Genomic DNA, 26,867 nt, shown 5'->3' with positions numbered 1-26,867 from the left:
CAGTGGTCTTGGGATAAGTTAAATTGATTTAAATAGGTGTTTCTTCATTTGTATGTTAGATGAGATCTTATTGTATGAATATATTCCATCAATATAGATGGCAAAGATTACTCTAAAATATTTGGATGGCAAATACTAATACCTGTACTAAGCCCAAAATGTTCAGACCTGGGTGCTGAAATTTAGGTGTCCACTCAATGTGCAGTGGCAGTCAAAAAAGATAACAGAATGTTGGGAATCATTAGGAAAGGGATAGATAATAAGACAGAAAATATATTGCCTCTATATAAATCCATGATATGCCCACATCTTCAATACTGCATGCAGATATGGTCACTCCATCTCAAAAAAGATATATTGGACTTGAAAAAGGTACAGAAAAGGAAAACAAAAATGATTAGGGGTATGGAACATCTTCCATATGAGGAAAGATTAAGAAGACTGGGACTTTTCAGCTTGGAAAAGAGACGAATAAGGGGGGATATGATAGAGGTCTATACAATCATGACTGGTGTGGAGAAAGTAAATAAGGAAGTGTTATTTAATCCTTCTCACAACACAAGAACTTGGGATCATCAAATGGAATTAATAGGCAGCAGGTTTAAAACAAACAAAAGGAAGTATTTCTTCACACAACTCACAGTCAACCTGTGGAACTCTTTGCCAGAGGATGTTGTGAAGGCCAAGGCTATAATAGGGTTCAAAAAAGAACTAGTTAAGTTCATGGAGGATAGGTCCATCAATGGCTATTAGCCAGGATAGGCATGGATGCAAAACCATGCTCTGAAGTGTCCCTAGCCTCTGTTTGCCAGAAGCTGGGAATGGGCAACAGGGGATGGATCACTTGATGATTACCTGTTCTGTTCATTCTCTCTGGGACACCTGGCATTGGCCACTGTTGGAAGACAGACCATTGGTTTGACCCAGTATGTTCTTATAGGAGCAGCTCTTCTGAAAAACTAGCCACTTTTATTTAGGTACCTTAATATTGGAATTAGGCCAATTTTTTTTCAAAAATAGGAGCCAAACTGGGTTCTTAACTCCATATTTAGGCACCTATGGATAGGAGTTTGTGACTTAAGCACTTAAATGACTTAGGAGCACAAGTCCCATTGAAGCCTTGCAGGTATGGAAAGCCCAAAGAAATAATAATAACTAATAATAATATTATTATAAAAACCTGTCCAGACCATGTCCTTCATGGACAGGCCTAACTACTGAATTATGTGCTTCAGAACAGACTGACCAACTTAACTTTGAGATTTGCTGGCAATGTCACTGGAAACCATCAAGTCATAGACAGAGCATCAGGAAGCTCCCCGGTCTCCTCTCACATTTCATTTAAGTCTAATGTGAAATCGGCCCAGAGGGCCTGAAGTTTTTGGCTTTGAGTGACCCAGAATCAAGAGTAACAGCTGGGTATCGAGACTCTGTATTGATACCTCCCACAGTTGCACAGGCCCAACATGTGAGGCCCAAAGCTGTTCCTTGATACCCTGGAGGCAGCATCAGCAAGACCCAGTGCGTGTGTGTCAACAGAACATGTTGAAGCTCAGACATCATCTTTGACCCTCTGGTTGTTTTCAAAACAGACACTTTTTCAAGCCAGGCATTCCCTTTCTGTAAGTGCCAAGGCAAGTCTGCACCAAGAGCCTACTGAATTCCCAGCTTTCAGCTAGCTCTGCCATCTACCCCTGAGACTGCAACTGTCCAAGGCCTCCAGCTACCTCAGTTTCAATTGTATTTGTGCTGATAAACCAGCTACTTGACCCCTGGAACACCATAAACTATTGATTAGCCTGATGCCTTCATTTAAGCAAATTATATTAGTTGTCAGACTTGGACAGAGGGGAGAAGCCAAGACTGGACAGAAAACTTGGATTTTGTGGTGGCTTATTTTAATCCCTTTTGTGAATACAACCAAAAGCTAGTGATGAAGGTAACTTTCGACATGACACAACTTTTGTGTGGACTCTGTTCTGGAGCAGGTGAAGGAGCCCATCTGCTTATACATTCATTCATACCTGCAGCAATTTGCTCAACCACATGCATTCACAGGCTTGTTCCCAGCTACTCCCCACATGCTCCATTCAAAAGTTCCTGAGCCACTCTGTTCCCGTTCCATCTTCCGTTTCTCCTAGACTTGTTACTTTCCTGCAGGGAAGGAACCAGCAGTTCCATTTGCTCTGCTCTGCTTTCTGGATCCAGTAAAAGACTCATAGACTTTAAGGTCAGAAGGAACCATTATGATCATCTAGTCTGACCTCCTGCACAACGCAGGCAACAGAATCTCACCCACCCACTCCTGTAACAAACCCCTAACCTATGTCTGAGTTATTGAAGTCCTCAAATCATGGTTTAAAGACCTTCATCAGTTAGGAAGACCTGTAAAAAAAAAATCTGCCAATCTGCCCTGGAGGAAAATTCCTTCCCAACCCCAAATATGGCGATCAGTTAAACCCTGAGCATGTGGGCAAGACTCACCAGCCAGCACCCAGGAAAGAATTCTCTGTAGTAACTCAGATCCCACCCCATCTAACATCCCATCACAGGCCATTGGGCATATTTACCTGCTAATAATCAAAGATCAATTAATTGCCATTTACACATTCCAAATTCCTATTCACATCTTGCAAATGGATTTTTGAAGCCTTTTATGTGGTGGTTGGAGACAGTGGGAGGGGAAGGAAAGCACTGAAATCCTCACTCATTCTCCCTGCAGGCCTGTACTGGTTCTGCCTCCCACATTTTAGGCATGGTAAGGAATTGCAGCTCTGATCTGGGCTCCCCTCACACTCACTGCTCTGAGACTACAGCAAAGAGAGTGAAGGGAGCCCAGTTTCGAGCTCCCACTCTGCAGCTGTTTTGGCTGCCCGTGTTGAATGGCACTTGCTGAGCACTTTGCAAGGCTAGGCAGACTAGTGCATGTCCTCTCAGGTGCACATCTTAGGGCTTGTCTATACTGGCACTTTACAGCGCTGCAACTTTCTCGCTCAAGGGTGTGGAAAAAACACCCCCCTGAGCACCGCAAGTTTCAGCGCTGTAAAGTTCCAGTGTAGGCCATGCACCAGTGCTGGTAGCTACTCCCCTCATGGAAGTGTTTTTTTAACCAGTGGTGCCACGACTACACAGCCACATTAAAGCACTGCCGCGGCAGCACTTTAATGTTGCTAGTGAAGACATACCCTTAGAGAGAGATCTCTGTTCCTCACCCTGATTTAAAATGCTTGGAGGTTTGGAATGAAGGTTCCCAATGTTTACAGTCCATCTTGAGGACCTACATTGTCCATGAAAGCTAAGATCTTTGTAAATGTAGTGTTCCAAAAACAGATCCTGATTGAATTGCCAGGTGAACATGTTATTAGCAGATAAGCAGGGTGGAATAAGTACATCTCTCCTGTGTCAAGAAGCATTGCAAGTGTAGAATTTGGATGATGTCTTAAGACATTGTCAGCTGGCACTCAGACAGGAAAGGAAAACCCATACATGGAAAGAAGCTAAGCTGATCAGTAATGAAGCACAAGAATGTTCCTTGGATAAAGAGGTGGTAGATTTATCAAGTGGGGAAACACTGGAGATAGGATTTTCTAGAACACCTCTGTACAAAATACCAGTGTTCTTCACGAGGCACCAGAAAGAAAATTCACTGCCAACAGACACTGTTTTTTATTCACTGCTGAGGTAAGTTTACATATATATCCATTATCTCTGATAGCAAAGGTTCTGACTAAGCTTAGGAGAGGATGTTCAATGATCCTTATTTTCAATTATCCTTATCCTTAAGTAGGTAATCAACTGATCCTTCAGAACCATTAGGATAATGTGGCACGTGATACATTTAAAATTAGAAAAACCCTTGTGTCATGGGTTGTTAATATGATTTTAACTGAGCTGATGAAAGCTACTGTTAAACCACTTGCTAACCTCTGAAATCAAAGTTTTTTATATGGTAAATCACTTTTCGGGTTGCAGTGACTTCCACTCAGTGATTGAGTTTCACGTTCTAATGACTGTTCACTTTAAATGAAATCCTTCAAAAGTAAGATAGTGTTATGGACAAATATCAGATAATGGCCTAAGATGGTAATTGAGTTCTGCTTCAATCATTCAGTCCTCTTGCTTGCATTCTTCCACACCCACTTATCTATCCTGGTGAAACTCTTCTCCATAAACTTGATGCCAAAAGATCTTTTGGCTTTTATTTGGCGAGAACTAAAGCCTTTAAAAAATACACGCACCTTTGTTTCAGTTGACACTAACTCAATAGATTGTGTGGTCTCCAAGGAGACCACATTTCTCAATAGCTGTTTCATTGTTATACCATGGCAGGCCTGCAGCTTGTAGGTCATGTCAAGGTCCATTTGGTGTGGAGTGAATCTGTTATGGCAGCAGATTCTAATCTGTTTTTATCTTGGAGATTTACAAGGCAGCATCTTATGTTAACCGATTATACTCAGATTATACTCTATTGCTCAGATTCAGCTTCCAGTCAGGAGTCAAGATTTAGTCTATTGTGGAACCTTTTTCTGATATCTTATTTTCCTTCTTTGGAGATACAGAAAGATATCTACATAGCTTTAGAGTAGAGCCGTCAGTTAATCACAGTTAACTCACACGATTAACTGAAAAAAATTAATCGTGATTAATCACAGTTGTAATCGCACTGTTAAACAATAGACTACCAATTGAAATGTATTAAATATTTTTGGATGTTTTTCTACATTTTTAAATATATTGATTTCAATTACAGCACAGTATACAAAGTGTACAGTGCTCACTTTATATTATTTTTATTACAAATATTTGCACTGGAAAAATGGCAAACAAAATAAATAGTATTTTTCAATTCACCTAATACACATACTGTAGGGTGCCATCTCTTTATCGTGTAAGTGCAACTTACAAATGTACATTTTTTTGGTTACATAACTGCACTCAAAAACAAAACAATGTAAAACTTTAGCGCCTACAAATTCACTTAGTCCTACTTCTTGTTCAGCCAATTGCTAAGACAAACAAGTTTGTTTACATTTACGGGGATAATGCTGAAAGTGAGAACAGGCATTCGCATGGCAATTTTGTAGCCGGCATTGCAAAGTATTTACATGCCAGTTATGCTAAACATTCGTATGCCCCTTCATGCTTTGGCCACCATTCCAGAACATATGCTTCCATGCTGATTATGCTTGTTAAAAATAATAATTCATTAATTAAATTTGTGACTGAACTCCTTGGAGGAGAACTGCATGTCTCCTATTCTGTTTTGCCTGCATTCTGCCATGTATTTCATGTTACAGCAGTCTCAGATGATGACCCAGCACATGTTGTTCATTTTAAGAACACTTTCACTGCAGATTTGACAAAACAAAGAAGGTACCAATGTGAGATTTCTAAAGATAGCTACAGCACTCGACCCAAGGTTTTAGAATCTGAAGTGCCTTCCAAAATCTGAGAGGGACGAGGTGTGGAGCATGCTTTCAAAAATCTTAAAAGAGCAACACTCCGATGTGGAAACTACAGAACCCAAACCACCAAAAAAGAAAATCAACCTTCTGCTGGTGGCATCTGACTCAGATAATGAAAATGAACATGCATCAGTCCGTACTGCTTTGGATGGTAATCAAGCAGAACCCATTATCAGCATGGACACACATCCTCTGGAACGGTGGTTGAAACATGAAGGGACGTTTGAATCTTTAGTGCATCTGGCACATATCTTGGAACTCCGGCTACAACCGTGCAATGCGAATGCCCGTTCTCACTTTCAGGTGATATTGTAAACCAGAAGCGGGCAGCATTATCTCCTGCAAATGTAAAAAAAACCCTTGTTTGTCTGAGCAATTGGCTGAACAAGAAGTAGGACTGAATGGACTTGTAGGCTCTAAAGTTTTACGTTGTTTCATTTTTGAATGCAGTTTTTTTGTACATAATTCGACACTTGTAAGTTCAACTTTCATGATAGAGATTGCACTACAGTACTTGTATTACGTGAATTGAAAAATACTATTTATTTTATTTTAGAAACATGGAGTCCTCTCATGTCATTACCCAGTATGTGGCACATGAAATATGTAGTAACTTCCCCCCCCAACCCCCCCATAACTTAAGATCTCTTCATGAGAGGAGAACTCACAACTCCCATTGACAGAAACAGGATAGTTGCCTTGGTAGCAGGATGGACCAGATAAGATCAGCAAAAAGAACAGGAGTACTTGTGGCACCTTAGAGACTAACTTAGTCTCTAAGGTGCCACAAGTACTCCTGTTCTTTTTGTGGATACAGACTAACACGGCTGCTACTCTGAAACCTGTCAGATAAGATCAATCTGTTTACCCTTATATAAATAAGAAAACTCTCTCTGAATAGGGAGATTTTCTGGCACTAATGTCAGTTGATTTCAGGAGAACTGCTTTGAAACCTATGAGTTTTAAATAAAAAAATGCTGAAACTAAATGCTATCAAAATTGCTCTATATCACTTCTCTGCAATAATAAAAGGGAAGTGAAAATGAATAAAGTTTGATGGTATGGTCATGGTGTCTTCTATATAAAAGAACTGGACGTCACAAGATCAATAATTGTACCAAAAAGCACGGACTTAACAAACAAAAATGTTTTCTTTAAAACTATGGGTTAATGCATGGATTGTTGTCCCAGAGGGCATAGAGTCTTTTCTCTCCTACACTCAGACCACACCCAAAATGCAAACGGCATGGAAGAATCATTCCCCGAAGCTCAAGAGGCCCAGGAGTTTTTTGCAATGTTAGTACACCAGAATATGCCTTTCTTGCCCTATTTAGATTTTTTTAAATAATTGTCTGTCGTGGCATGCTGATGCCTGGACTGTTGTTATTCCTCCTTATTTATTTCTTCAATATAGACCCTGTGAGGTTTCAGACCTCTCAATAACCAAACCTCATTTCGTCCAGCAGGCTTTCTGCTATTAAGGCCCTCTGTCTGCCCTGGACAAAGTAGTGTAGATCCTATGAATTTAGGTCCTCACAAAGACATATAAAATGAGGGATGATTACTGGTGACTAAATCAATCCTACACTCCGATTTGGGAAGCCAGCAGAATCTTATCAAGTAGACACTTTCCTGACAGGTTTCACATTCATCTTCTATTGACTTATCACACAAAAGCAGGGGTTCTTCTAAAGTGACTGCACACTTCTCTAGGATAGGAGCTGGATCACCGGCTTTCAAATAAGATATCCTGTCTGTAAAGAAGGTTTCCCTTTTTGTCAAGCACCAGAATACACAAGTATTTGTATTATTCTACAAAGGGCTTTCACAGACTCCAAGACGTATACCCAAGAGATTGTTCCTTGATCAGTCCCAAGTATGATTTCACCCTCAGACACTTTTAATGTTTTCTGAGATTAATATAGGCAGGAAGTGGGAACAGAGTATATTTCTATGCTGAAATTCCATTTAATATAAAATCTACTTTTGGATTCCTGGGGTTTGGTAGAGACAGATATGTTACAGCAAATTCTACTAAACAGACTAGCTGCATACTTTCTCAGTTACTCCATCAAAACTTAACAATGGAATATCTTGCATATAAATTGCAGGATAAGACAAAAAAATCCCATGGTATATGGGATTTTTACCTCTCCTGCATCATATTTAGGATGCAAGCCCCCCCCCCCCAATGTTTTTATTGAGGATTGCATACCTGCTCCTCCATCCCATCGTCTCCATTAGAAAGAGGATTCATTCTGTTAGAGGCTGCTGCATGCAATAGAATGAATTGTGACACTTTATGCTTGTTGTGTTTGTATGTAAACTTTAATTTATACGGACTGTATACTATATTATTCCATTAATATCTTGACAAATGATACCATGCCTTTTTCATACAATAGGAAGATATTCCATGTTATGTGTGTGCATTGTTTCTTTCCTTGTGAAAAAACACTTCAATTTTTTTTAGATGGTGCAGTGGTGAGAAAAACATTCCTCAGACATATTATAGCCTATATCTGGGGAAGGACTGGAGGGAGGGAAATCTTCTGTATTTTTAAAATATTTTTTTAAACTTCTGATTTAACCACATTATCTTTTTTGTTTTAAAAGGATTGACGTAGAATAACTTTTTTGCTGAATGACATTTAATGAAATAACATTTGTCATTAATCTTATTAGTATAAAATTAATGTTCTCTTCTCCCTAATGTGATTAAATCTAATTGTTATATCTACTTTCATGAATGTCTGTATTTCTAACTACAGTATTTATTATATTGTGTCTGCATGTATACATCAATATACAACTAAATCACAGAATCATAGAAATGTAGGGTTGGAAGGGACCTCAAAATCATCAAGTCCAGCCCCATGCATTGAGGCAGGACCAAATAAACCTAGACCATCCCTGACAGGTGTTTGCCCAACCTGTTTTTAAAAGCCTCCAATGATGGGGATTCCAGAACCTCCCTTGGAAGACTATTCCAGCAGTTAAATCCCTTATAGTTAGAAAGTTTTCCTAATATCTAACCTAAATCTCCCTGGCTACTGATTAACTCCACTACTGCCTATCCTATCTTCAGTGGATAATGAGAACAATTGATCACAGTCCTCTTTATGATAACCAATAACATATTTGAAGACTGTTATTGGTCCTCCTTTATAAAGATCGTCTGGCTTGAAAATGAAAATGTAAAGTAATTCCCAAAGTGGAATATGAAAATCTTCTATTCCTTCTGAAATGTAAATTCATAGTATGTTTGTAAAATGCTGTATAACCTTAAAAGCTCAATATCACTACTTATTAATGATAAATGAGAGCTTGTGCTCTAATACAAATTTGTGCTGTATCTATTGTATAGTAAGAGTTGTAGTTCATTCTGGAAATAGTGTTACAATACGTTGAAATCTATCACTTCCTCAGATATACACTTTATCAATATAAAACTGATAGGGCATTTTAAAATCTGAATATAATTTTTCTTTTAGAGGATAGAACAAATTGATGAACTAAAAGGGGAAAGTTTCTGACTATTGGGTGGAATGTGGGCATAATTTTCAAAGCAGTCTCTGTACCTGCACCCATAATCTGAGCACATCCCGTTTTTGTGTATAGAACTCTGTATGCACACAAATTCTGCATGTGTGGTTTCATGGGCTTTCTCAAAATATGGATATATGTGTGTGTCTAGCAACTTTCTCTTCACAAAGGATCTTAAAAAAGCAAATATTTGGGTTCCGTAATATTCTACTGTTTATAACTCTGTTCTGTCTATTTATAATATTAGTATGCTCTCTTATGGAAAGTGGTAGTTAGGAGGAGAATATTCTTTTAAAAAAATCTTCTTTCCTTCTCATTCTCCGTCAGTCCAATGCCACTTAAAATGTTATGCTGACACTGAGCATTTATTAAAAAAAAAAAAAAGCAGGGGACAAGGGAAAAGTGAAGATGAGCACCCTTTGGCTATATATATTTTTGAAATTTAATTCTAATAGCCTCAGAACTAAATATAGACCATTGTCATAAGACTAATGTTTGTGTTTGTTGATAGATGAATTCTGGTTCTCAGATGGCTCCCTATCTGATAGAGCCAAATTCAACGATCCTGGCCTGATGCCCCTTCCAGACACTGCCGCAGAACTAGACTGGTCCAACCTGGTGGATGCTGCACGAGCGTTTGAAGGTAAGAAAATTCAGCATAAAGACTGCTCTTCCAAGTTTTTCCCATATTTTCCATATCCTCATTTTAAATAATAAAAATCTTATATGTATCTCAGTAGTTATAGCCTTTTCTGTCCTTTTTGTAATATCACTTACTTTCAAATGAGGAAACGTGTTGGACACAATATGTACTGTGTGGCTGCTATCAACTCTGCATGTGCAGTCCAGGTGATGTTGCCCGTCCCCCAGCTCGCATAATAAGCCCCCAGAAGAATGTTGCAGTGGTACAAGTATTAAAATGTCTATTGATATGTTTTCAAAAATAGTGTGCAGTCAGGAAGTAGAGCAGTCTTGCAAAATTGGACTATAATTCCAGGTTAAGCTGGAGAAAATGACATACTCATCTCTTTGATATCAAACCTATACATGCTTAGTTTAAAAGTAAACAGAATAGTAGACATGCATATTTAAAGGTTTTGTTTTAATGTATGCTTTGGTCAGGCCTTTCTCTGTACTGTCCTAGAGTTCAACAATCTCAAGTAGAAAGATTTTGTTGCTTTACTCTTTAGTTAAAGAGCTATTTAGTCAGAACTATTGTAGTACTATTTTGAATGAACAGAAAATGTATCACAGTGATGATCATCATTCTAAAACACTATCTTGCTTTTTATCCTGATTAACTTTGAGTTCCTTCGTCTCTGTTTAGCCCTTCTCAGATAAATTTCTCCTAACTGGTAGGAAGTATTATAAAATTGAAAGATACTCTGAAAAGGATTCCCATTGTATTTTCTCACTTGGTTGCCTGGGAGGAAGATAGGTGTGTATATTTTTGTTACCAATATCCTAATGCAGCAACTGGAAAATAAAGACTTATCAGTACAAAGAAGAGTTGGAGTGATGTAATTGTGTTCATGCTAAAGCAGTTCTTACTGCTGCATAAAAAACATTTTGATATTCAACATCTCTGATCAGTTCAGCTGACTGAAAGTACTTGTTCTGTCCTCCTATTTTCTGAAACGCAGATATTTTGAAGTCTTTTAGAAACTTTTTATTTTCATTTTTCTAGTCTCCTTAAACCTTCAGCTCAGAATAATGGCATACTGCTTTATTCTGCAATTAATCAATTTGAGCAGCAACTTCTAGATTCTTGTAATTTAAGGCTTATTCTCAATAGTTGCACAGTCATATTTTTTCTCGTTTGTTCTGTTCAAATAGGAGAAGCTATTGACTGACTTGTTTTTAGTTGCATATAGTTCAGATATTTTCATTTATTCATTTTGTACTACAGTCTGAGTCACAAAATAGAGATTGTCTCATTGTGATTGCTTTGTGAATTATTTGAAAAATGAGTTGTAATGCAGATTCCCATAAAGAATGCTATAGTAAGTGTTTCTATGTTTTTTCTGTTAGTGGGTACATTTCTTTTCTGTTAGTGGGTACATTCATGCAGAAGGTGGAAAGATCTATGCATGTGCTATATAACCTATAAAACAGTATAACTAATTTTTTGATTTTATGCTATGATATGGACCTCCTGAGTGGAAATGGGCTTTCTAAAAGATTTGGTCAACTTTCTGCATCCTCAGTCTCACAACCAGAAAGCCAAAGTCAAAATAAGCACAACGGACTAGCATATCGTGAAAAGTTCATTTGTCCATTATAACAAATAATGAGTTCTTAAAATAGTTGGGTTTGAATTGGAGGAAGCAGATGCTATTTTCCTGTGTATGTTGAAGTTGTCCTTCGTAATTGAGGAATCACTTCAAGACTTGGTATTAAGAGTAGGTGGGAGCTAGTGTTCTGGACTCTATAAATGTAATGAATAGAGAAATGATGATCCCCGAGATGATAAAAATGCCAATGGAGTTTTGCTATGCAGGGTTCACGGTGTTCGAAACTGAACATTTCTAGAAGTTTGGAAATGAAGCCAAATGGCTAGTTCAGCATTCTTCTTTCAGAATATTTTTAAAAGGAAAGGTCTGTAGCAGCACAGACGTTGGGATGCCACAATCATTTCCTTAACTGTGTGGGGATTAAAACCTCTGAGACCTTTTTAATTTGGTAGATGAGAATGTGATCAAAACTTTTGAGATACATGTCTGTCTTTAAAGAAAGTCTTCATTAACTGGATCACTTAAGCCATTGTTAAAGGGGTTGTTTGCTACTGAAGATTTAAGAAATAAAAGTTAGATTAGTCTCCAGTTCTGATCTGCCAAGTCTTCTAACAATTATGCAATTTACAGCCATTGAGAGGGGAACTTTATTTTAGTTTTTCATACAAGGCAGTTTCTCTACATCTCTTCCTCTCCATAGCTGGCGGCATGATTCAAAGATCATTTCTTTCTTGGGTCTCTTTATTCTATCTACTGACAACCCATAAAATTTATGCTTATTCATAAATACACATTATGAGCTATTACCATCATTCTTCTGTGTTTTAAACCCAACTCTCATCCAAGCTGCAACAATATGGAACAGATGAGTGATTTTAAGCCTGGGAGTGATGCGATTAAGAATGAATATGTCGACATAGCTTTTTATTGCCATCACAGCTAGAACTGTTAGATGTTACAAAGGCCTTCTTTCGTAATTTAAAGCTAAATGAACAAATAGCTTGTTTTCCCCTGGTTAACTCATCATTAGTTATTCTTTCAGTTCATTTTGCTCCTGCAAAGTTTTTGGTCTAAGATAATGTTGAAAAATATATTTTTAAAAATTGATACTGAGATTTTTTTAGATATTGCTGTAACCCTTGCTTGATAAAAGCCCCTGTGAATAGAATGCTACAGGATCTTAGAGATCCAGGTACCAATGCTTCCAGCAGGTCAGACTCTTCCTCAGGATCCTGATGCTGCTGGTCTCCTTCATGACAGTCACTTTTTGAGGATCCCACTTCTACCACCCCTTGCTAGACAAGAACTTTGTGCACAGGTGGATGATGAAGCCTCACACTAACTAGGATCTTGATGAGAGGGAGCCTGGGCAACTTCCCTTTTTTCCTGTAGCTCGACCTTGTGGTCCAATTTTCTCTTCAGAGATGGCCTTTGGGGTCTATGAAGTCCATGACTGGGACCATTTTAAAGATCAAAGCAAAACTTAGTTGTCTTTATATATATAAAAAAAAAAAGTTTTCTGCACTTCTTGCTGCAGACAGAGCCTTGAAAATGGAAACCAATTTCTAGAGTTGAAAGTTTACCGCTAGTATTTCCTGACGTTCTTGTGGAGTTCACAGTTCCCACATGGTCACTTGGAGAGGGCCTTTGCGATTGATGAAATCAACAGGAACAGTTCCTTGCTTTTTGAACCCGTTCATGGCTGGGGAGAAGTGGGGGTTAGAAAGGCTGCAACTGCTGCTGCTAGAACACCAAAGGCTCCCTCCTGTCTGCTTGTCAGCTGCTTGCAGTTGGCACCCCTTTCCAGAGCAGTCAGCACGGCATGCAGCTCAGCTCAAACATTGATTCTCGTTGTGTCCTTGGCCAAGACACTTTTAAAATTTTGATCTGTTTCCTCAATACTTAACTACATTACTATGATGTGGTGACCATTGTTTATAGACTGTAATGCCTATAATTAACTCACTTGTGGTTTCACCACTTGTACTCATTAGTCACATTCCAAATTTATGGCAATGCAACAAGCGTGTATTCTCTGTGTATAATATGGGAAGAAACTTGAAGAGCTAATGGAATACAGCTGAGAGCAAAGCTGACAGATGAGACTACAGAGGGAAAAGGGGACAGATAAGAGACGAAAGGGTAAAGAGAAAATGTAACATGGAAGAGGAGAGAAAGGAACTGAACAACAGAGAATTGGGTGCTACTATGCAAGACACTAAAGAAAAGAGTATAGACTAGAAAGAAAACAATAAACAGAACTGAGAAAAGAGAATTGTATTTAGATTGATAGATTAAAATGGAGAATGAATGGAGAGAAAAGGGGATAAAGAAATGTCAGAGAATAAGCAGGAAAAGAGACAACCTTTAGAAAATTTGATTCATATTCCTTTAATTGTTTTATTACACTTCTCTGAAATCCTCGTAGTTCTGAGTTTGGGGCAGAGCCATGTACTTTTGAGTACTTGCGTTATATTAATAGTGATGGCTTCTCCGGAAAATCAAATAACTGAAGAATATAGTGAAGGAGAAAAACAGAAAACTCTCCAAGATTCCCACAAGTGCTTTTCATTCTAGAAGATTGGGGTGGGACATAAACATAAACATTGACTCTTATGTACAGACCCAGCAGTATTTGTGTCACTGTTGATTGGTGGTTTTAATTTAAACATGGGCATTATCTGTTTTTTAAATAATATTTTTGGGCTTAAACAACCTGACAGAGAGTCCCTTTAACCAAATCATAAACAATACATATATAAACAAAAGTAATTTCAACCACTGGTGTATACCAGGTATTTCGTGGTTCTAAGCTACTTATGCCAATTAGAATGCACCATTTCTTAATGACATTTTATCTTTGTGGCACCATCTGTGCTACTATAATTAATATTGTTTTAACATTTTCATTTTAAATCTTCATAGTTTAATAAAAGTTATGCATAAAAGTTATGCTAAACATATTGTGATTAGGGGAAAGAAAAGCATTCAGCATAAAAGATAAGTATCTAATCAGATTAGCTAGTTTAAGTGTTTAGAAAAATAAAATTCAAAACCATTTAGGAAAAGTTCTGTCTTCTGATATGCATGTGTAACTCCTGTTGACTTCAGTGAAAGTTTGTGTGCATGTCTGGGGACAGAATTTGACCTTGAGACTGGAGTTTAGCAATGAGAGGGTCACTTAATGCACCATTTTATTTTTAGCCTTCTTCTATTATGCTGTATGTTACCTAACTTAAACTGTTCGGATTCTTCCCCCCCCCCCCCCCCCCCATCTGTGATACTACTGAACAAATGCAGTTCTGGTCCAGATTCTGCTCTTTTACAACTATGCAGTCCCATTAACATCCACTGAGTTGGATGGGTTGCACATTTTGGCCCAGTGTCCTCATTTTTGTCTGTCTGGAGTAGGCAATTTTTGCTTAAAATTTTGATGTAAGTATCCATATATCTTCTCAAGTCATTGGCTTGGGAAATGACATACCAAACCAAAATTAGCTTCTGTTAATGTCAATAGGAGTTGTCCTTGCAGGTTTTGGTGGCACAAGTGTTGCAATCATAGACAAAAGACTAGCTTCTTCTCTCATGTCAATTTAACTCCATTGGTATCAGTGGAGGTCTTTTGATTTCCATTGGTGCCAGTGAATGGAGAGTCACACCCAAGGAGTTCATACCTTATATTTTGTGTAAAATTCTGTTAGGCATAGTCACGAACAAAAACTTTTGGTCAAATTCTGCCCTCCAAAGCACAGATTTAACTCTCATTTCAGTTCACCTTTTAAAAATTGCCCAGTTAAATTGGTGAAACAATTTAAACAATTAAACACAAGAAAGTACTCGTGGACACATTCAGTGAGACTAGAAATAATTACTGAAAATAAAAAATTAGACATGCAGCTGAATAAGAATCTTCCTATGTAACCATTCACTTTGCAATATTCTGCTGCCTTATTTCTTATGACAGAACTGTCTTATGCATTGTTCTGGGGAGGTTAAATGAGAGAACTCGTTGGTGATGTCCTAGCTGTTATCTGTTTGTTGTTGTATTAACTTTGTTACTGAGGGAGTAAACTTTGACTTTAACATGAGCAGCATAAATTAGGTTGTTGTTTTTGCAGTAACAGCTCACAAAATCACTTCTTTAGCATACAGTGTGGGAGCCTAATGGTTTCTAACACCTATTTAATGACATTGTTGCCCAGCCTGTGAGTGGTGGGTTACTGTTCAACATTTCACAAGTAACTGAATGTAGTAAAGTTCTGTTTAGAAACTAGCAGAAGTGCAGTAGTAATAAGCTCTAAATATAAAATTTATATTTCATACAAACACAACATTTGAAATGTAGTAGAATTTTTGCAAGGAATAAAAAGTTATAAAGGCACAAGTTATAGTCAATGCACATTTAAGGTAATATAATCTATTTGTAGTTTTTGCTGACTAAAATTAACATTTTCAGGTAAATTCACGAAGGATGTTGCTAAATTGGATAGGGTTCAGAGAGGAGCTATGAGAATGATTAAAGGATTAGAAAACCTGCCTTATCATGGTACTCAATAAGCTCAGTGTATTACCTTCTCTTTGTTAAACTAAAGGGGTGACTTGATTACATTTATCAGTACCTACATGAGCAGCAAATATTTGATGATGGGCTCTTCAATCTAGCAGGTAAAGGTATAACATGATTCAGTGGCAGGAAGTTGAAGGTAGACGAATTCAGAGTGGAAATAAGGCATATGTTTTTAACTCTGAGGTTAATTCACCATGGGAACAATTTACCAAAGGCCATAGTGGATTCTCCATCGCTGGACAATTTTAAACCAAGATTGGATCTTTTTCTAAAAGATCTGCTCTAGGAATTATTTGGGGGAAGTTCAATAGCCAGTGTTATACAGAAGGTCAGACTAGATGACCACAATGGTCCCTTCTGGCCTTGGAATCGATGAATCAATGGAAATTTTTAAAAACTGGGTGAAATATTTTATTTTAAAACTTCATAGTGTGCTTTCAGTGACTGTTATGAACATCCTTTGTAATACTTCCTCACTAAAGGGAAGATGGTGGTTTGATTCAAATACCCCTAGTAGGTCCAGAACTACAATCTTTTTTTTTTTTTTAACTTAACAGAAAATGTCTTAACCTCCGTAGAACAGACAAGCAGCCATTCTTCTTAGAAATGCTTAGTCAGTATTGTGAGGAAAAACACAGGGTAAATTACATTGAAATAGAGTTCAGTGACACAAAATACCCATGTTTTGTACATTACTGAACGTTAACTAACTTATCATGTAGGGAAGCTAGGAACAGTATAAGAGTCCTCCGCCATCAATTGTCAATCAAAGACTTGAAGAAGAGCTCTGTGTAAGCTCGAAAGCGTGTCTCTTTCGCCAACAGAAGTTGGTCCAATAAAAGATATTACCTCACCCCCTTGTCTCTGTAATCAAAGTTTAGGCAAGGGAAGAAAAGAACAAGTGAAATGGGTAATTAGACGTGTACCCTAAATTTACTTCTGCCCCATTTCTTTCGTGAACATAATTGTTTGCACAATCTTTTCTGTGGCACCTAATTTGACTAAGTTTAACCTTTCCCTGCTGCTTAATTTAATTAAGCTATATTGCTTCCATAGTGTTGAGTTGTGTCACTGTGATAGCAATGGTGTGTGAAATTCTTCTCTTTTCTCACTTTAGATGTGTGTGGAAAACTCGTGATCTAAAAACTGCCAAGACACATGACAAATTGCAAATAAGGATAAAACTTGGGGAAACTACTGCTATATAAAGTTGGTCTTGAAATCTAAAAGTGCAAATTTGTATCAAAGTAGCGTTATAGCTGGAAATGACTTTTCAATCTTTACAGTCACCTCCAAAAGTGTTCATTTTGTAATCACTTAATAAAAACTTCTAATTGCTGTGAGTCCCTGGTTTTGTTTTTGTTTTAATATCTCGGTAGCACTTTTAAAACAAGTCACTAAAAAAATCTCACTTAAAACAATTTGCCATGTATTTACCATTTGACTTTTGTGGTGCACCACATTTCCATGCTATGTATCATAATACTGTGCATTATATTAGGGCCGCTGAGCATGAAATGTGTAATTTCAACCATGTTGGTTGGCATTACATAAGAATTGGTTTTGACAGGCTTAAGGGCTTCTCACAATAAGAGGCAGTCTGAGCTGCATTGACAGTATTCCATTATGTGAATCTTGCGTAAGGACCACAGCTGCTTTAGCAGAGAGATAGTTGGATGTACACTCTTGTTTATAGGAACATTCTAAATCTTATTCCAGGTTTTGACTCTGATGAAGATCTTGGGCCGGTCTGTCATCATACATCGTTTCTAGGTGATGGTTTGGGGTTGATTGTTGGCTTTTATCTTTAGTAAACCTTCCTTTCTGTTTCAAGTGTTTGCACGTTTGCATGGTAATGCAAGCTTTGGGCCTGCGGGGGAGGAGAGGGAGAGGGGAAGGCATGTCATGGCCAGAGTCAATAGAAATCTGCAGGCATGAAATTTGTATGGAAATCAGTTAAATCAATCTCCACAGAATATGGATTTTCCATAACAAACAATTTAAATCATGATGAATCATTTACTTTTATTCTGTGCAGTGATGATCTGCATGGCATATTTTTCATAAATGATGATGTGTGGTATATTTTGGCAGCTACACTGAATGTCCACTGATAATGATATTGGTCATTGGGAGACAGGCTAAGTTCCAAGCACATTGGGCATGTATGCTGGTGGCCCTAGTGTAGTATTATTGGTACTTGAAGGTGCTTTCACCAAATAAAAGCTACTTTTTATATGTAAATATGAAAAAATAAGTGCATAATAATAGCACTTGTATACTGCTTTTCAAGTATATAGATAACCAGCAGCTTACACAATGTGTTTGAGATATCAGAATAATAAAAATGGAACTGTGCAAATTTCTGTGGAATTTGATGCTTAGCTCTATGGAAAATGCAAATGTTTTCCATGAATTGGTATTGTCGCTGGTCATGGCCCCTGTTTCTCAGGTCTTCTGTGGATTTCAGCAAGACCCATTTACTGTTCAAATTAGCATTAACTAGTCAAAACAAATCTATCACTCTGCTGATATTTGCAAACCAGATGTTGACACAGGAGTTGGAAACAGCAACTAACTGGAACAAATTGTATATCTGCTGATTGTCCTCAAATCTGTCATGTAGAAATCTACTTCCCAGGTTCTAACCAGATCCAAATAATTAATTGTACATCAGCCTTTGATTTTTTTAATTTGGATATGAAATCACCTTTAGAAATAGCTTTACATTAGCTTTGTTTTTGCCATTACAGATCAGAGAGTGGCATCTTTTTGCACCCTGAATGATATGCAGCAAGCTCCAGGTTTGGAGGGTACTCAAGAGTTACCTTTGGATGAAGAGCCAACAAATGGAAAAGATTTCATTGATGCTACTGGGTATGTAAGCTTTAGAGCACTTTTATTATGAAGCAGATGACAATCATTTCCTCTTACTATGGTTTATTACGTGTTCTGAATAACTTCTGAAATTACATGATGTTCTTAACAAAGCCTAACTTTCTTTACTTTTCCATGCCAAGAAAATAATTTATTCTAACTACAGGAGGTACTTATTCAAGGAACAGGGTGTTAAAATGCCCAAATTATCATAATATTAAAATTTAGACTCCTTTGTAAATATTGGAGAAGATACCTTTTACAACTATGGCATTCCCAAAAGTTTAGGAGTTCAACTGAGATTCAGAGTTACCATATTTTATAAGCCAATATCTTTGAAGAACTGTCAGAGAGGTAAGATATTGGAGGGAATTATTTTGGTTTACCTACTGCTTTCTGGAAATTAAGAACAATTTTTGCAGCTCATCAACTTGTGACTTGTCCATGGTAAACTGTCAAGTGTGTAGATCATGACAAGCCAAACAATGAGATTGTTTAGTATAATCATTGCCCTGAGGGATAAAAGTCCAGAGGAAACTTGCATGCAATGCTGAGCTAGCGCATTGAATCACTGGACAAATACTTCTTCCTACCCTCTTGGCCTGCCATAACAACAACATCTCTCTGTGCAATGCTATGAAGTCTTGAAGAAGAATTATCAGAGATTAAACTGCAATGGCAGACAGAGCTATTCTTGTTTTTTTTTTTTTTAAATCAACTTCTTTAAGAAAGTCACAATACCAAGTATTTTGTACACACCATACCAAAAATACTGCTTATTTGAAGTTAATGGGAGTGACTGAGTGTCCAGCATTTTTGAAAATTAGGGGCTTACTTTTCTTACAACTTGTACCTACAAATGACTTTCGGTGCCTAACTTCAGGCACCTTTTGTTGTGTTGGGCATAGTGTTTTAAAATACAGGCAGAGATACTGGACTACAGTTCTGGAGCAAGGATTGGATTCCACAGCTACAAAGTCATCCAATGTGTAGCTCCCTGATTACTAGGAGGAGATCAGATGAAGCCCAATTTTGGTCATGTTCAGGTTTACATGCAAGGTCTACCTCTGTAATGGCTTTTACCGAGTCATTGCAACTTTCCAGGACCAAGCAACAATTTGGAATACTGAAGGAGAAATAGTAGAAGGGAAGAAGGACTCGTACACAGCAGGAACTAAAGAGGCTGTGAGAAATTGGCCCTTCAAGGAACACACAATGCCATCTGTAACTGTTTTATGGCGCATAGATAGCACGGTGATACTTGCCTTAGAAAACCAGATAAGTATGTAAATGGACATATGGAAGAATATGTATCTGAACATACCTGCTTCTTCAAACATTTCCATGCAATATCAACGCTCAAGTAATTTATATGAATTTGGGATGTACTCTGGAAAATTTTAGATCCATTAATAAAATGCTGTCAGCATGGGACAGACCTAATCCTGTTCTTTCGTATTTCATTCTAATAAAATGGGTAATGCCACCCATTTTCCTTAGACCAGCACATAGGTCCTTCTTATCCTTTGAAATGTCTATTAGCATGAATATACAAAGGAATATATATGAAATTTTATTCAGCATCTTTTGAAACTACTGACTTTCATGATGAGCAGAACGTATTCAGCTTACTGTTTGCTGTTTTTGATTATCACCAAGGGCAAAATAAAACCGAATAGAAAGAAAATGATTCCAGTATGAAAGGAGGTTGCAGTGTTTTATACTATGTTGCAGGCCTGTCAGTGAACAGACACCTTTTCTTGGCTCTTGCTGAGAAAACAGTCCAGAAAACTTTAAAGCTCATCAGCACTCAGTGAACTTCCTAAGGATCATCAGTGGCTATAACAGTTTGCCAGGGCCTGATGTCCCTTTTAAAAAAGAGAAGTCATTAAATAAGACTGCTTTTAAATATCTCATATGTGGTCCTGTGCTTCATTTGAAGAGAGTCTCTGGCAAGCCATGATAAAAAAAAAAAAAAAAAAGTATTATGGGGTTGAGGGGGAGCTTCTGCTTCTGCCTTAGGAAGATTGTCAAGTTTAAGTACACTGTGGAAAGCGCATAGACAGCCAGGAAGTTGGGAGGTCTGCAGCTACAAAACACTGCTGCAGTAGGGGCTTTGCACCTAAGGACTTTCGGGTGGGCAATAGCTGGGATAGGTGCCTGCCTGCAGACCACTTCTAATCTTGGCCAGAAAAAAGTGCTTTGCTCTAGAGAAGACAAGGCAACCACCTCCTCCAACAAGCATCTCTTTGGAGACCTCTGAACCTTAAAAGGTTCACGGAACTGGCCTCTCCGGGCATCAGGCCTCCCCGGGCCACCAGTGCTCTTGTAATGCAGACCTTGAAAGATCAGCCTGAAGCATTCTCAAGTGGTGTTAAAAATATTTATCTGAATACATTGTGTAAAGTTTTCCTTCTATCAAATTCAGCAAAAGGAAATCCAGTCCCTTCTAGCAAAGAATGTCAGATCCTACTGACCCACTATACATCCTGCTTTAAAGATAAAGGGCTTGCTTCCGAGCACCTCCTAATTTCTTCCCAAAGAATTCCACTGAAATCTGTCATTTTACCCTATCCACATTACCATATTAACAGGTCCTTCTCTAAAACCTCGGTGTGAGAATGACCCTGGAGCTTTAGTCATCTTTAAACAAAGTGCTCAAAGACTGTGCAGCTTATTGTTTCCTCTTTAATATCAAATACAATTGGCTCCCTTGTTTCCAAGAGTACCATGTCTAAATGGCTCTCTACACATTTCATTGCTATGGCTTTGCAGATCTGCAACTTTGACTGAATCTGCCTTTACATTGCATCCGAGAGGTTTCTGCTTCTGCAGCCAACCCCTGCTCAATTTCCATCTAGGAGACTTGCAGGGTAGCCATGTGACATTTTCTGCTTGAAATTAGTATCTAACGTGGGGTAGAATCTGGTCTTCAGATCACCACTCACTACCTTATCTCCCTTCAAAGTTGAGTTCTGAAATCTTTTGTTACAATCCACCCCCCCGCCCCCAAACACACTTTGCTTTGTTTATTTCTACCTTTCATTTGGATGGAATTGATCAGTGGGTGTTGTGTAACTCTGCACAGCAGGGATGGCATACAGTGCCCCCAGCTGGAACAAGGGGCTTAAGTCTTCAGCATCATGGGAGTTCCCTGTCTGGTGACTTGGTACAAGAAAAGACAGCAGCTATGTGTCTTCAGAGAACAAATACAGGCAAACCTATAACCCCTGCTTACAGATGAAGCAGAGAGAATGTAACTTTCTTAAGGCTACAAAGTACCCTAGTGCCTCACACCTAGTTCAGTGCTTGGAGCTCTAGATCAGTAGTCTCCAAACTTTTTTGATCGTGCACCCCCATCAGTAAAAATGTTTTGAGCACGCACCCCCTGCCGTGCCGAAGCGCAAAAAAAAAAAAAACTGCTCAGACTCCCGCCTGACGAAGGGGGGGGGAAGCGTTCCTCCTGCCACGCACCCCCAAGGATCCTCTTGCACACCCCACTTTGGAGACCACTGTTCTAGACTAGCACCTGGCTTCTATCCTCTCCACTAGGGAGTTGTGGGTTTCAAAAACAGGAAGATTCAGCAATAGAATGTATCTGTTTTAAAATCTTTGATTTGTTTTGCTTTTCAACTTAAGGAGTGGGAAGAAAAGGGAAAGGGGGGCAACTTTAGTCTTTTTGCTTATTAGGGTGTCATTTTTAATTAGAACCAATTTTAGACAAATTAATCTATTTAAGTGGCAAAGCACATTTCTCCTCAACGACTTTAAACTCCCCTCACCTCTTCCAGCTAGTGTGCATTAGGAATAACAAAAAGGCATGCAGGCATTCCGTGTTCGGTGTTGTCAAACTTGTCCAATTTGCTAACTTGCATGAAGCAGCTGATTCAGCTTTGTACATTTCTTCAGCTTCTCTCATCTAGATGAAATAATTCACATTACGTCTAATTTAATCTGTGACTATGTATGTAACTGTCTCCCAAAGCATTCACTGTCATACATAGGACAACAGCTCTTCTCTGCATTTTCTCTCAGTCATGCATTTGATTAACCTTTGGCTATATTTTTTACATTTGACCTTTAAAGACAAAATGTTAGTCTTCATTAAGTCACTGGTTTATCTTTTTACTTGAAATGGAACAATTGCAGACCAGAGAAGAGAACTAAAATAATCCTATCTGTCTATAGTCCTTGCTGTTGCAACTTGCTTTGTTACTAATGTTCCTTATCAGAAAGCAGCTTGTTAACAAGTGCGCTCTTCGCATTATTTAGCTGAACAGTTAATTTACACTGTGAATACATGTGAGCGTAATATCTGAAGCATTTCCTTTTTAAAGTCATTTTTCATTTCTGCTTCATTAGTGTGAGATGCAGCAACATATTTCAAACATCACAGTAGTGGGTTCGTGCTTGAGCAAGTCTATTGTTGCTTTTTCCAACTGACATACCCAGTTGGCCCTGGGTCAATTGTTTTTTGTGATGTGTCCCTATAAAAGTATGTTTTATTGACATTAAGGAAGGAAGTATTTTGAACTAACTCCAGACTGAAGTTGTTGTTTACTTTGTAGGGAGCACACTCCATCTACTCTGACTGGAAAAGTAAACCAGCTGGAAGTGATCCTCCGGCAACTACAAACTGACCTCCGGAAGGTAAAAATCGCTTCATCAGGATTAAATGTCTCCATTGCTCTCCAATAGAAATTACTATACTTATATAGTACCTTTCATCCAAGGGTTTCAAAGAGCGGGTTAATGTGGTCAAAAAGAGGGCATTTAAGCTTATATGGTGCACCTGGAGGGGATTGAGAAGACCTATCTTCAGATCAAGAGCTGCTGTGGGAGAAGCTGGAATAGGATTATAAAGCCAGGAAATGAGGCCAGGAGGAGGCTGCAGGGAAGGAGCATGCAGTCACTCCCTAGAGGGAAAGCGAGTTGGTCATGAACAATGCGGAAGTCCAGGGGGAAATGAGCCCTGGGATCCTGCCCTGGACTATGGAGTCAGACAAGAGGGGTGAAGTAGCCATGGAGAGCAGAGGATACTCCAGTGGTAAATCTAGAGATAGGCCAGGAGATAGAGACATGGGGTAGGAAGGAGCCCAGGGAAACAGCAACAGAAACTGAGCAGACCTTCATTGTTAGTCATAGGGTCCCTGGGCTGGAACCCAGAGTTGTGGGCAGGCCCAGGTTCCTCTACTCACCACTGGGAAGTGGCGAAGTACCTAGAGGTGAAACAGAAGACGGTCTGAGACAACATCCGGACAACTTGTCCGGTGGGACTTTGATACCCTGGAATGGGAGACTGTATAGTGACTTGGCTAGAGAGCCAAGTCAAAAAGATGGAGCACTTCAAGTCATGAGCAACCAATTATGGGGGCGCCATGTGGGGTGAAAGCCAATTCTCAGACCTAGCCACCAGGAGGCATACCTGCAGTGAATGCAGCTGTTTACAATCCATGAGACTGTATGCTAGGAGTATGATATTCAACTTGCAGATGAGTAAACCGAGGCACAGAATTATTTGTGGCATGACTGGAATCACAGTGAGTTAGTGACAGAGCTGGAAACAGGAACTTGGCTGCCATGTCTGTTAAGCAATGGGCCACATATTGCTTTTAGTGATGAAATAAACCATTAGAGGGAAATGATTGAAGCCAAACATTTTGCATTAGCTTTGTATTTGTGAAATCAAAATCTTGTGACTTGAATTCTTCTGTATCACTTGTTAATCCTCTGATCTTGAATCTTTTCTTTGGGAAAACAGATTTGGGAGGTTTCACAATTTGTAAGTCCCTACTTTTAGGCATGAGTCTAATCTGAACTGTAAAATAACTTTTTTGTGCTCAAATCTTTGTTATACAGGAAGTTCTAGAATTCTCATACAGAAATTGCATTTAGTTTTCTTTTTAGCCTGCTATGTGATCATCTTCAGTACAACATTACAGCAAATTTGGGGATTCAGCTTACAGTTCAATAGCTGTCAAAATGGATTAGGGAGCTAAAGTAAACAGAGCTCTGTGACTCGTTTTAGAAATAGGAGCAACAAAAATGTCATCCTGGCTACTCGCTTTATTCAACTTATATTTTTTATTAACCAGGAAAAACAAGACAAAGCTGTTCTCCAAGCTGAGGTCCAGCATTTGAGACAAGATAACATGAGACTTCAGGAGGAGTCTCAAACAGCAGCCGCTCAACTAAGAAAATTCACAGAATGGTTTTTCAATACCATAGACAAGAAATCCTAATGTCTAGGCCCCTGGAAAGCACTATTTGAACTGCATAACAGCTGTATTTTTGAATTAGCGAAATATGATTTCATTATGTTCACAATCCATTTTAGATGTTTCTGCTGTATTCTCTGTCCACCTCTATTCACTTGAACAAGACTGAGGGCCATGTGGATCTATCTTTGTATTCCTTTGAAGAAAGCAGAGAATAGCAGACATTTGTTTGTGTGAAGATGAATGTAAAATTCTTGGTGTCATTTTAGACATTTTTAGAAGATGCTCTGGGTTGGGGTTGCCTGAAGAGGAACGTTTTGGGTTTTATTTCCTGTATTTCAGGTCCTCTGGTGAAGATGTTTAAAGCAATTTACAGTAGCTTGGGCTTCAGTATTGTAAGATAAAAAGAATAATCAGACATATACCTTAATGTTTAAAAGGTGCTCTATTTTTTGTATGTACAGTAGTTTATTTCCACAGTCACATTGTCATAGCAATAAGAATGGAGGTATAGTGAATAGTCACAAAGCTGTGTTTATAAAACGTTAGCACTGATGTGTTTAACACTAGTTTGGATGCAGATACATTAGAGATTATTTATTTGCAGGAACAAATGGTGCCTGAATATAAACAGTGTTCTGATTTTCTAAAGATACACATGCCTTGTAAATGGCTCACTGGGTTAGCCCACTCCAACTTCAGATAATTTTGTATAGTTGATGTTCAGCTAAAACAGTTATACTGCTTAACTATTAAAATCATGTATGGTGTGAGCCAGCCAATCACTTGTACAATGCCAAATTCATTTCTCTGTACAGAAGCTTTGATCAAGTGTCTTGTATTTAACACCTTTATTTAAGCTTATTTAACCTTCAGTTGTTAATTTTATAAAGTTTTTGTTTTATCTGCACTATGGTGAAGACAGTTGGTTGCGAGCTGTAATATTTTTAGCTTGCTGAGACCGTACTGAGGAATTCTAGAAAATTCTAATGATTGGATGCTGCTAGTACACTATTTGTATGCTTTAACATTTTTAACTGTTTCATTTGAGATGAACATACATTTTGCTTTTTTAATAAACGTTAAAAATATAAACCTCAAAAAATGATATTTCAGTTTTTCATCATACAGCACACATCCAATTCCACTGTCCATAGTTTAGGTTTCTGTTCAGTCTACTGTGAATGTCATGTGCATATATGTATTCAGCTATGATCTTACATTTATGTTCTGATCCTGAGAAAATCTAAGCATGCATAGCTTCCATTCACTTCTCAGGATCAGGCCACGGAGTTGATGCCATTTTTGGTGTGATCTGATCTATACCTGACAGGTATCTATTCTGTTCAGGGAACAAAAACTATCCAGCTACTTATGTGTATTGACCTATCACTATACCAAGGAGAAGTATAGAAAAATCACTCAAAAGGCATCAAGTATTTTGAAAATTTATCTTAATGCCAGATAGCCTGCCATCTTTAATGTGTGCAATCAAAGATTTGATTATGTTGTTAGCATCTGCGAGATATGAAAGCATGCTGATGATAGCTTAGCCTATTTTATGTTCATCTTCTTTTCCTGCAGTTCCACATATAGTACTATCCTTAAAATCTCCAGGAAAGGTGCAATTGTCTGAAATGAATTGAAGCTAACGAGCCCCTTTGATGTTAGTCTGCCAAGAAGAAATCAGTTTGAGACTGTGATATTGAAAGCACAGGCACAAGAAATGGATTCTAAGTGAATATATAAAGTCAAATTTAAAGCCCAATGTAAAAGCTCTCAAAGCTTTCAGTACATATTCTTCATCCACTATTATGTACTGTGTGGGCCAAATTATGTTTTCTGAAGTGGAACAAATATCTGTCTCTGCTAAAATGTTGTTAGGATGAACAATAGAAAAAATCATCTTTGGGCAAAGAAAATCAAGGCTTTGGCCAAAATTTCAGTATCACAATTTACT

General features: G+C 38.2%; 1 protein-coding gene across 1 annotated transcript in view; it reads left to right on the top strand.

Moving 5' to 3' along the window:
- The window catches only part of SIPA1L2 (signal induced proliferation associated 1 like 2), a 135,616-nt gene extending 110,685 nt beyond the window's left edge, over positions 1-24,931 (top strand). Inside the window, exons 17-21 of the mRNA XM_065401456.1 lie at positions 9,523-9,654; positions 17,532-17,585; positions 18,566-18,689; positions 23,258-23,339; positions 24,785-24,931. Coding sequence (XP_065257528.1) covers positions 9,523-9,654; positions 17,532-17,585; positions 18,566-18,689; positions 23,258-23,339; positions 24,785-24,931 — 539 coding nt within the window. The remainder of the gene's footprint in view (positions 1-9,522; positions 9,655-17,531; positions 17,586-18,565; positions 18,690-23,257; positions 23,340-24,784) is intronic.
- The last annotated feature ends 1,936 nt before the right edge of the window (positions 24,932-26,867 follow it).

Source organism: Emys orbicularis, chromosome 3 (assembly GCF_028017835.1).
Source record: "Emys orbicularis isolate rEmyOrb1 chromosome 3, rEmyOrb1.hap1, whole genome shotgun sequence".
NCBI classification, from domain to species: Eukaryota; Metazoa; Chordata; order Testudines; family Emydidae; genus Emys; species Emys orbicularis.
The sequence above is the reverse complement of the archived record's forward strand: the minus strand, read 5'-3'. Positions and strand labels throughout refer to the sequence as shown.